The sequence below is a fragment of the Myotis davidii genome, unplaced genomic scaffold (assembly GCF_000327345.1).
Source record: "Myotis davidii unplaced genomic scaffold, ASM32734v1 scaffold225, whole genome shotgun sequence".
In the NCBI taxonomy this organism is placed as follows: domain Eukaryota; kingdom Metazoa; phylum Chordata; class Mammalia; order Chiroptera; family Vespertilionidae; genus Myotis; species Myotis davidii.
In genome coordinates, this window is record NW_006296222.1 from 274,552 (window position 1) to 287,030 (window position 12,479).

The 12,479-nt window shown below is 35.3% G+C and overlaps 1 protein-coding gene across 2 annotated transcripts in view; it reads right to left on the reverse strand.

Moving 5' to 3' along the window:
• The window catches only part of FSTL5 (follistatin like 5), a 570,527-nt gene that overhangs the window by 44,836 nt on the left and 513,212 nt on the right, over window positions 1-12,479 (reverse strand). For both annotated transcript variants that reach the window (XM_006771055.2, XM_006771054.2), the window contains exons 13-14: window positions 10,378-10,527; window positions 4,443-4,550 (exon numbers count right to left, since the gene is read on the reverse strand). In XM_006771055.2, coding sequence (XP_006771118.1) covers window positions 4,443-4,550; window positions 10,378-10,527 — 258 coding nt within the window. The remainder of the gene's footprint in view (window positions 1-4,442; window positions 4,551-10,377; window positions 10,528-12,479) is intronic.

Genomic DNA, 12,479 nt, shown 5'->3' on the forward strand with positions numbered 1-12,479 from the left:
TCATTTTTATTTTTAGGGGCCTTTTATTCCAAAAGGTTAATTTTCTTTCAAGTGAGTATATATTCATTGTGTTCCACTGAAAACTGCCATTTTCAGTAAAAATGTATAAATTATTATAAGTTAGGATGGCTCAGTTATGTTACAGTTAAAAAAACAACAACATTACAGGAAACAGACCTTTAAGTCTTAGTGGCTTAGAGAATAAAGGTTTTGTTTCACACATGTTATGTTCCCTGAGTAATCTGGCAGGATATCTACTGTTTTCTCTCAGTGTTCCACACTGAAAGAGCAGCTGACTACCTCAAACGTTTCCATCCACAGCAGCTCTCATTTGCCAGGACCACTTAACGAAAAGGAGCTCAGCATGTGCCAGAAGGAGGGAGAACCAAAGTGCTGATAACAACCTTAAAGACACTATACCTGTTTTGTTTTTTTATTTGTTTTTTAATATATTTTGTATTATTGATTTCAGAAAGGAAAGGAGATGTAGAAAGAGACAGACACATCAATGATGAGAGAGAATTATTGACCGACTGCCTCCTGCATGCCCCAAATAGGGGTTCTAGCCCACAAGGGCATGTGCCCTCACTGGGAATGGGATCGTGACTTCCTGGTTCATAAGTCAACGCTCAACCACTGAGCAACACCAGCAAGGCTATATCTGTGCGTTTTATTTTTTTTAATGAATATCAGTGAGAAAGTTGGCACTGGGATTGTAGCCATTCATAATAATGTCTGCAAGACTTTAACAAAGGTGAACAGAGTAATAGAGAAGAACTCCCCATTTTTTTTCTCTTTTGATTATATAGTGTATAACTCAAAATGCATGTACTTGTATTTGAAATTAATAATACTTAGACTGAAGCAATAATAATATTTACTGAGAGCTTGCTGTATGTCAATATGTGTTCTAAGTAGTTTCCAGGCATCAAGAATTTAATATTCATACAATACTAAAATATGTGTAATGCATCCCAACCTTCCCAAAATTACTGATGCAAAAATATTTCATGCCACCGAAGGCATATTAACTGAGCATCACTTATGTGCTTGGCATAGTCCTGGCTGTGAAAAACACAAGGCCACTTCCCTAGCTCCCGGCTATCTGGACTTTGTTCCCTGATGGCTCTGGGTCCTTCTCGCTGCTGGAATTGAGCAGGGCATGATGGATGGCCAAATTCGGGACTGGGACGACTAAATGCGAGGATGCACAGATTGATCTGATGCACATTAATCAATATGCCCCATCTTTCAGCAACCCTGGCTCATTCCTAATGGCATCCTGCCATTGGTCTCTCTACGTGTGATGCCTTCCACAGACCCAGAGCCTCCACCTCCCAATGTCACCCCATCTGGCCGTGGCCTACTTTCTGACCAATAGCAACTCTAAGGACTTTATTCCAAGTTGTTTCTTGGAGATATTTTCTTCTCCAATTGTTTTGCATTTGAAAAGGTATTACAGAGAAATTGTAAAACTGTGCAGATGACAGACTCATGATTTTTAGGACAGCATTTGTTAAATTTTTATCAGGCATGATGTCTTAAAAAAATAACTCTGATAAATCTTTGAGAACTCACTTAAGAACACTAATTGGAAAAATCATTGTCTCACATACCTAAAATTACAGTACATGGGCTTTTATTTAATAATTGTAAATAACACAGAAACAATAGATTCTGCTATCATAATGGGCAAAGATTTATAGGTTTACTAATAATCAAAAGGAAAACAAAGAAGAAGGGATGTAAGCAGGGCTTTCTGGTCCTTAATAAAATGGTTTTGCTCCTTCAAGGGTCAGTGGGCACCATTGAAAGATACAATGCATTAAGGCCAACAAGTTGCCTACTAGCTTTTACATCCCAGCATCAACCTCTCTTTCCAGCCTAACCTTTCAGCATGTGGCATAGACACTCTGGCAAAAGTGAGAGCATGAACATGTTTCTGATCTGGTGAATTCCATTTCTCCAAAGGAAAAGTGTCCCCATTTTCAAACAAATCTTAGAACCCGTTTTCTTTGGGGATGTTTCCCGATAAACCTGTTCTGTTGGGAGACAATTATCTAGGAATATTTGACATTTTTGCAGAGTCAGGTCTTCTGAGCAAAGGGCACTGGCGAACTTTGTTAAAGCATGATGTCAGCAAAAGTGCCTGGGATGCTGGAGATGGTGGTTTTGCTCGTGAGATATTCAGAGACTTACGGCCTTTGAACCAATTCTTGCCCCTCCCTCCCAGGGCAAGATTTGTATATATTTCTGAGTGATAATCTCTGTCTCTCACAGGAGAGGATGGGCTGAGGACAGCAGCCTAAAAAAACAGGGACACATATCTTCAGGGTCCTTTCCTGTAGTACAACTGTGCTTCACTTGCAGGGTAACATTGGTCTCCCCAACATCACCCGATGGGGGTTGGGGCTGGAGAATAGCTGCTAACATGCTCCCTGGGTAAGAAATGGTTCATTCTCTGATCTACAGACCCTGCATTTCCTTTCTTAATTTCTATCTATCTATCTATCATCTATCTATCTATCTATCTATCTATCTATCTATCTATCTATCTATCTATCATCTCTCTATCATCTATCACCCACCATCTACATACATATAGATGCGTGTACACACACAAACTTTATGTAAATAAATTTTCTTGTATATACTATTTTAAGAATATTTCTCACCTCCTAAATTTTATTTCATATTTTCAAGTGTGCCCGAAAACATTTAAAAAATTCACTAAATCTTATTAGCATAATTCCCTCTCTTTTTCTTTATTCAGAAAAAAGAATCCATTTTGAGAAGGTTGGATAATGTGTGGAAACTTACTAAACACTTATAAAAAGACTTTTCCCCGTTTTCTGTATGTTATTAAAGATGTTTGCCTAAAGTTATTTTTAAATCATATCTATTCTATTTATCTTGTCAAAATTATAGTTAAATACAAACTCTCAAATAATGAGAGCCTATGAGCATATTGTGGCAGATCGTCCAAGCAGTGGTCCACATTGAAGATTGTGCTCTTTCCATCAAGAGACTGGCTGTTACTCCATCCCTTTGCATCTAGGCAGGCCGTGTAACTTGCTTCCATCAACAGGCTGAATGAAGTTACTTAAATAAATCCTGAAGCCCAGATTTTAACTGGCCTGGCGACTTCCAGTATCTTGTAACCTGGAATCACTATGCTGTGAAGGTGCCAGTCCAATGGATGAGCAGGCACATATAAGAGACACAAGACACCCAGCTAAGTACTACCACCACAGGCAGAGGTAGGAGTGAGGCCGTTTTGGACCTTCCAGCTGTTATTAACAAGTGATTTTAGCCTTTCAGTGAGTCCTGTGAGCTCCCTGATCTTGCCCGCAGAAACACCTAGACTGCCAAGCCACAGAATTTGTGACTGGTAGGTCATCCTTGAATTTTGTTGAAAACCTCAAGTTTTGAAGTGCTTTGATTTGCAGCAATAGATAACTGAAATACTGTATCATATTTTAGATGCTTCACATGACACATATTCCTAGTGAAATATAAAATAAACCATTAACTCTGATAGCTGCATTAAAATATTTCATTTCAATAAATCTGCTCTTTGTAAGTTAAATATTGTAATACAGAAAATATTTCAAAAACATTAACAGTATTGGTACTGACCATTAACTAAAAATGACATTGCATTCAACAGATTTACTGAAAACTGGCCAAATATAATGACTTAAGACTTTGTAAGAAGAAACATGTACAAGGTGGTGCTCTAATCACAAGGTGGTTTAGAAATAGAAAATTTGCAGTTTCAGGGCCAAGCATTCCTTCCCCTTCCTCTCTCTTTTACTATTTAAACTTAAAAATCCAAAAATCTAAAGATGGTGCCAAAGAGTCATTGTCAAATGTATGCTATATTTTTTCTGCATCTTTCAAGTTCTCATATAAGCAACTTCAAGACAGAAGCAAGTTCCACAAAATGACACCACATTAATTCCCAATTAGAAATGAGTCCGCGCTCACATAACAAAATACTAGCTGTTTGGAGAAAACTGGAGATCTGCTTTGAGACTTTTCCTCTCCTGGTCTCTGTTTCATGTACCCCACCCAATAGGCCCTGTTTTGAAAAGAGAAACTGAAATTAAAAAAAAAAACAACTTATGAAATTTGCAGGGAGGCAGGAAACTGTTGAAAGGTAAATTTCAACTTGTTTTTTCCAAGCAGTATCATTTTTGTCATCATAGGCTATGCTTGTAGCATATACACCCAACCTTTGATAAATGTCCTACAATACTTTCCAATAAAAAAAATGCTGAGAATCAACTTTCTTTTACCTTTTCCTGTGCAGATCTAGATGTGATTCAAGTACTGTCCTCAGGTGGAAGAATATAATTGCTAAGTGGTTATAAATACCTGATGAGATACCTAAAGGTTTAACGGTCATTATTTGATCAAATATAGTGAAATGGACTTACCTGAAGTGTTGGAGAAGTCTTTTCCAAGGTACCCCAGCTTAGCACCCAGACCTGATCATGGGATCTGTCATAGTGTAATTTAACTGGGACAGGGTCTGTGCTTACTGCCTGCAATAAATAGGAGTTGAAAAAAAAATGTTTACACACTGAAACATTAGTTAAAAACTAGGCCAGAAATTACAGAAGAATTCAAGAGTTTAGATGTCAAATTAAAAATGTATGTTGCTAATTACTTAATTTTCTAAACTCTTATTTGATTAATTTGGAAATGTGATACTTTACTCAAACATGTTTTTATGCCATTTTATAAAGTCTTATGTTCACTCATTACCTATGCAAATTGTATGTCATGGAGAAGCTATTTAAAAAACTCAAGATATGTGATTAACATGTGCATTTTAATCAGGTGTTGAACACAGGTGAGAACTAAGTTTATATACTATTAGGTTTTTTTCCATCCCAACGTTGACCATCTATGATGCTAAGACACTAATAATATGAGATGTGGTTGTAACTCTAGTAACAGATTCCCTAATTTATTTTCCTTAATGAGAGATCTAAAATCACAGAAACAAGGAGAAGCAATTTTTTGTACCATACATGTTATGGTAAATGTGTTTTTCTGCTAATATTTATAATATTTAGCATTAACTTAAAATAAAACTTCCAGAAAATAAATTGCTTCCAGGCAGTTATTTCACTCACTTTAATTTTAAGCTATTTATATTACAAGCTAAGCCCTTTTCAAAGTAATTTGCTGTAGTAGTTGCATAGATAAATTTTATAACACAAAACAAATTGTATTCAATAAAACAGCTTTTATTCAATATTGAAAGTATTTCTTTCCATAGCTCTGTTGAATATCCTTAGAGAATTTCCTAAGTCCTAGTTCATAACTTAATCCTTTTCTCAGTTGGTTTAGTTGAAGGTAAACTACCTTTGTGGTTGAACATATGGAGATTCACATTTTAACTAGCATGTTGGCAATTTAGTCTTACTAAAGTATTTTTTTTTCTAAAACCTTGCCCTGTGTTTCATCTCTGTTTTTGGATCACTGAAATAATTATTAGACTTCTGAAAAGACCTATTGAAGTATTTCTGTATCAATGTCCTCATCCCTTTCTTTCTTGCTAATAGAATATGGTATTGTTTTGGTATTAGATGGGCAGCAATGCTCTCAGGGAAGATGAGCACCAGAGATTTAGGGACGATGACTCATTTCATTGCCCTTTGACAAATACAAAGTTTCCCAGCCTCTCCAAGGGTTAGGGGTGGTTACATGGCATATTCTAGTTTATATATTATAAAATTACTAGAGGCCCAGTGCACGAGGGGAGGGTCCTTCAGCCCAAAGTGCGTCCTCTAGCAGTCTAGGACCCCTTGGGGGATGTCCACCTGCCGGCTTAGGCTCACTTAGCACTGCTGTGGAAGGCGGGAGAGGCTCCTGCCACCGCCACTGCACTCTCCAGCCACAAGCCTAGCTTCTGACTAGATATGCAGCTCAAAATGAAGGAAAGTACATCTAACGTATTTTATTGGAAAATGTTTAAGTCTTGGGAAAAAGAAGTTTACAAGTTTTCAAGTGTGCAGATATAACACATTTTACAGAAGGGACATTTATATGGTTTTCATCAACAAAATAATATAACAATGATGAAATTATTCCCAAATAACCTTCTCCAGATTAATCTTGTCATAACATAATTTTCAGGAAAACACACACACACACACACACCCCAAATAGATATTTTCCTACTTACATCATCCACTTTTGAAAGGAATAAATTACATATGTTGGATTTTACAAAATGTCTGCTAGTATATTCTGGAAATTACTCTAAATGATCAGTAAATTTAAACCATTCGCTATTAAAAAAAGAAAGGTGCTATTTTTGACACTTTTTAAAATAATTTCCTTTCCACAATTAAACCTGTAAATCTCTGTGTAATGAAATAGTTACAATATTTCTCCACATTTTATGAAAAGGATTGTAAATATGCTATTATATTTGACTGCCCTCTCCCTCCCATATCTCACAACCTCAGGAAACACGATGACTCCTGCCTTCCAAATATTGACCTCTTTCTGGCTCCTCCTCTGCTACCACCATGCACAGAGCCTCTATCATCTCTAACCTCACCACATGACTTTTACCTCATAACTTTATACTCATCAACTTTATCAACAGATATATCAGAGTGATTTTATTTTGGGGGGTAAGCATTAGACAGATCATGACACTAATCTGTCCACAACACTACAAAGTGTTCTCATGTCCCTCAGAGTAAACCCTAAAATTCCTTATAATAACTCCCTGACCTGCCACTCCCCAATCTTCTTCCTCAAACACCCTCACCTACTGTTCTTCCCTTGATGTCTCCAATCCACCAACCATTTATACCAAAAATGATATTAGTTTAAAGACAATGTTCAAGAATATGAATATGAGCATTTTATATATGCTCATCCTTCACCTCAAAATTAACCTCATAGAATGCTCATTTACTACTTAGTATAAATTTGCATTTATTTACTAATATTATTTTGCCAGGAAAATTGTTTTCAAACTTTGCCTTGAGAAGCCTATAGAAGATAAGACTTATTTGAAGCAGGTGATTTTTAATCCTCACCAAAATAGAACAAAGAAGATCAGTTTTGACCTAGTGAGTAATCCTGTAAGACTTTTTTAAAGAAAAGTTTCTGATATCATAAGTTGGAAATTTCTCTTCCATATCATAAACACTATAATTTTGTACACATAGTAGACTATGGTTGGCCTAGTGATATTCAGATAATTAAGCCATAATCCATCATCCAAAAAATTTATTCATTTATTCAACATTTTCACAAAGATCTTTCAAATAACTTAATTAATTGTTATAATTAATTAATAGTAGTGATCTACATGTTTCAGGTTCCAGAGTCTGTATTTCTTAATCATTCATGTAAGTACCATTTTCAGAGTGATATATTATAATGAATTAATTTCTTATCTTATTGCTTTGTAAAAATATGACCAACATATGCTATATAATGTACTACTTTTATTTGTTGCAGCTTTATAAATATATTGATATAAATATTTTTCCTTACTATTTTAAAACATTGTTGAAGAGTGCAATTTACTGACACTATCAGGGTTTTTCTTTCCTTTGTTGATTTGACCTGTAGACCTTAACGCCCTCAAAATCCCAATATACCCATAGGTATACAAATTCATCAATATTTCCTGAGGGGATATGACAAATACAAGAAAATTTAAAAGCATGCTATCCTGGTTACAGAGCAGTTGTATCAGCTTCTAGAAAGATGACTTATATTGTAAGGGTGAAGTTCTGGGAATAGCAACAGAGAAAGATCCACAGGCTTAGGGTTTAATCTTGACACGAAGGAACAGTGTGGCACAGCTTGTTTATCAGTCTGACAAGGAGAGTACCAGCTGGCTAATTAAGTGAACCTAATTTAAACTAATGATGTAGATTCTCAAGATAATGTGCTAATGGCTAGAGGAGACTGCTGATGACACTTAAGAGTACTCCCGAGGTGCCACAATAAGCCACGGCTGCATCCAAGCAGAACCTGGTTTTGCTCCGTGGAAGACAAAACGGGGTCAGTTGTTTATTAGTTAATCGTTTATAGAGCAAAACATCACCTGTATAACAGTCTCACAAAAATTTTCTATAAGAAGAAAAGCAAGAGCCATCTGATGTTTAAAGCAATACCAAGGGTATAGATTCTTTTTAAAAAAGTGTGACCTTTTATTTTAAAGCTGCAGGTAGAAATAATACGGAGACAATAATACTGGAAACAAATATACCCTAATGGTAATAATTTATCATGAAGTTTGTAAAATCTTATGTTGTTAAGAAACTATTTTTTATTTTAATAATAAAGTGTAACAATGCTGTTTAATTTTTTAAATGTTTAGTCCTAAAATGTTTATTTAATACCAATCCACACAGTCAATATATGCAAAAGAAAAAGTCAGAAATGTGGTTTCCTAGATAAGGTCAGTATGAAACACTAGAGACCTACTTTAATCTGACTGACAAAGAAAGCCTGAAAGATTAAATTTAAATAAATATAAGGTTATATTTCTCTTTTTCCCCCCAATAATAAGGCACTTTGATTTTGGACTTCACTGTTGGGAGATGATTAACGTTTGATTATAAGTAATATTGTTAGTTGCCTCTATGTAATATATTCAGATTAAAATAAATAAATAACCAGGCACAGCACATAATCAGAAAGTCTAATTTAATTTGGATACAAAAAAAGTGGTCAGATTAAGAAAGAATGCTTTAGTTTTATAAAATTAACTTTGTACTTTGAAGTTGACTATAACCATGGATATAGATAAAGCTTTAAATCACAAATCAAGTTTTTCAGATGTAGTTTTTTTAAGTAGTTAGAAATATTTCTATATTACTTGAATTATTAACTTGTAAAACAGAGGGTTCAATATCTAAATCCATAAAATCTATTCCTTACATATTTTTAAATTAGAAAAAGATTTGAGAAATTAGAAACTATGAGATGAATTATTTTCAAGTATAATAATATTTAAGATATTCATTATTCATCTTTAAGCATGTACTTTTGGGAACTAAAATTTATATACTCTATGGTAATGTTAAGACAAATATAATGATGCAATATTTTACCCAGCAGGTAGTAGACTTTTGGAACTCATTATCTAAAGACTTCCACATACTTAAATTATACATGGTTGCAAAAAAATAGAATTTAGACAAATTAAAGAAGAAACTTTTAATTTTGAAAAAGAGAATCTAATAAATGATATATGTCTAAAATTTTAGGTTGATAATTATAGTCTACAATAGGCCTCAAGAAATAGGGTCGCTGCCCAGCTGGTGTGGCTCTGTGATTGAGCATCAACCTATGAACAAGGAGGTCAAGGTTTTATTCCAAGTCAGGACACATGCATAGGTTGCAGCTTGATCCCCAGGAGGGTGCATGCAGGAGGCAGCTGATCAATGATTCTCTCTCATCATTGATGTTTCTATCTTTCTCTCTCTCTCCCTCTCCCTCTCCCTTCCTCTCTGAAATCAATAAAAATATATTAAAAATAATTAGTGTCTCTATCACAAAGAATACTAGATTGAATATACCCAGTATAGAAATGTTTATTTTACAAACCAAGGTAATCTCTCAATTTCTATAGAATAGATTGTTGCAGAATTGTCCACATCATTCTGCTGCTACTTCACTCTTTTCCAAAGGTCTTCAGTAGTCCCGTAATTCAAAACCTTTCCTTTTCATTGGTAGAAGTAATATTCAACATGATCATAAGACTCTCCAGAGCTTGTGTGAGCAACCCCATGACATACCACTATTGCTGCCTTACTATTCCAAAAATTAAGTTCCCACATTTTTCCTACAATGGGGGTGTATCTGATATGTTAGAGATATTTGTCTCTGTCATTGACCTATGCACATATTAGTACTTTTAATTTTACTACTTAGTAATTAATACCTATTAAGTTTATTACCTAGTAAAGCCTTTCATTATCTCAGCCTTTGCTAAGAATCAAATGAGAATGATATAATACTGCTTCTGGAATGATAAGTAGTAATGCCTTCATTGACCTCTAACCAGGACTCTCCTTGCTCTCGGCAGAATAAGCAACTCTGGGGATGATTTTTGTGAAACTAGTCATTTTAGTATTATTATGTATTCACAGAATCACATTTTTAAAAACAAAAGATATTTAAATTATTTCTTTAAATTATTAGGCTCAAGGAGCAAAAAGAGAGGAGTGCGAGCCGAAAAGGCATATATTTCCCATTTATCCAAGTAATGAAACTAGCTATAACTGACAATCAAATGTCAAAGCACATGTTACCTGGCAAAGGCTATTAAGCTAAAGCAAATACATTAAGTCACTTTTAAGAAGTAGGCGTCATTCTTACCTGCACAACCTTTTGGGACTGCACATCAACAATTAGGACTCTGTCCAAGGTTGGCTGTGCAACATAAATGAACTTGTCTTTGACATTAACCGCCGAGGCCCACACACATTTCTGAACTTCATCTCCTTCAGCTTTGGGACAGACTTCATCCTGTAATTTGTCATATAGAAAAATAAGATTAGTATCTTAAAATATAACATGGGCATGGCCATATTCCGTATAAAATTAATTGCTGCTTTACTACTTTCTGCATGGAAAGCTAAATATAAAATTAATAAGTATATAGAAAGAGATAAATTAATCACAACTATATATTGTACATATTTAAGTTAATTAAGTATTTACAGAAATAAATGTGAATGTGAGGTCGTTATTCAGAATGGTTACTTAATTTTTCAATTTGACATCCAGGTCAAATTTTACAATGCCCTTTAATCTGCCTAATCCTTTTAATTCTACTTTTTTACCCTAGAACTGCCTTCTGGTTGAATATTGTATAGTTTGGGCTGGATGGTCATAAATGAGTCAAAAAATACCTTCTATTTCTTCCTTTCCTGCACTTTGTCAATAAATGAATATTGAAAGGATATGTCAGCCTTTGTGATCCACACTGGCAGACACATCACAAGTACAAGAAATGTCACTTAGCTCATTATTTTTTTTTCAGATTTTTCTTTTATTCAGTGGTCTATTGGTTCTATAATTCTCTTATAATTCTACTTATAGTTAGAAAAACCACTAAAAAGAGATTTGTTGACCAGTACATATAGTATATGTGTAATGATAAATACTTATTTATATAATGATATAATGATCAATACTGATGTATGTACTTGTTTTATGATATAGGTCTGATCATTGATTACTGATATCTAATTTACAGATTTGTGTACTCCAGCTAGTAACTCTTACGCTAAATTAGAATATTCTCTTCTTTAATTCAAATAAAAACATAAATTTTTCATCAGAATTTCCATTCACCATTTGTATTTAATAATCATGAAACAAAATCAACAGTTTTCATTAGCTACACCACTAAATGTATCTTTTAATTTAAAGGTAATACTTATAGCAGATAAGCCATATTTGGCATTTAACGATTAAAATGAACACTTCTGCCGAAACCAGTTTGGCTCAGTGGATAGAGTGTCGGCCTGCGGACTCAAGGGTCCCAGGTTTGATTCCGGTCAAAGGCATGTACCTGGGTTGCGAGCACATCTCCAGTGGAGGATGTGCAGGAGGCAGCTGATTGATGTTTCTCAGGAAGCACAGCCATAATAGGTGGTCTACCTGTTTGCATAGCATTTGGAAAATAATGTAAAAACCACAGCACTCCGGAATGAGAAGGTCAGTATGTGGTCTTCAGGTCTCATTCAGGGAGGAGCTGGAGTGTTACTAATTTCTAAGAACCAGCCCAGAGGCTGTCAGGTTCAGCCAGAGCGCCAGGAGCATGCAGTGGTAATGTCTAAACCGCACAGGCTATACCAGGCTCCCAGGACATAAGATACAAAACAAAACAAAACAAAAAACCAGCTCAGCTGCCGTGGTGGTTCGGTGGTTGAGCATTGACCTATGAACCAGGAGATTACAGTTTTGTTCAGGGTCAGGGCACATGCCAGGGTTGCAGGCTCCATCCCCAGTGTGGGGTGTGCAGGAGGCTGCCGACCAATGATTCTCTCTCATCCTTAATGTTTCTATCTCTCTCTCCCTCTCCCTCCTCTATGAAATCAATTAAACACACACACGAAAAATCAAAACAAACTAACAAAACAACCACCCTGAAAACTAAAAGCCTAATATATGCTTCTGGTCGTTTTGGAGGTATCACATTACTTCATTCCCTGGACTGTACCATGATCATTCTACCATGACTGCCTGCAGGGTCATCCTGAGTAATGTCCGTGGCACCCTTAAGCAGGCAGCACAAACCTGAAGGCAGAAATCTGCCCTCAGCACATGCCCAGAAATAGAGGAAAGTATTGTATTTTCATTCATCAATTTACTGAAACCTTACTTTGTATGGCTAACATTTTCCCTCAGAAATATGTTAAAAATTCATTGATAAGAACCTATTTGCCCTAACTGGTTTGGCTCAGTGGATA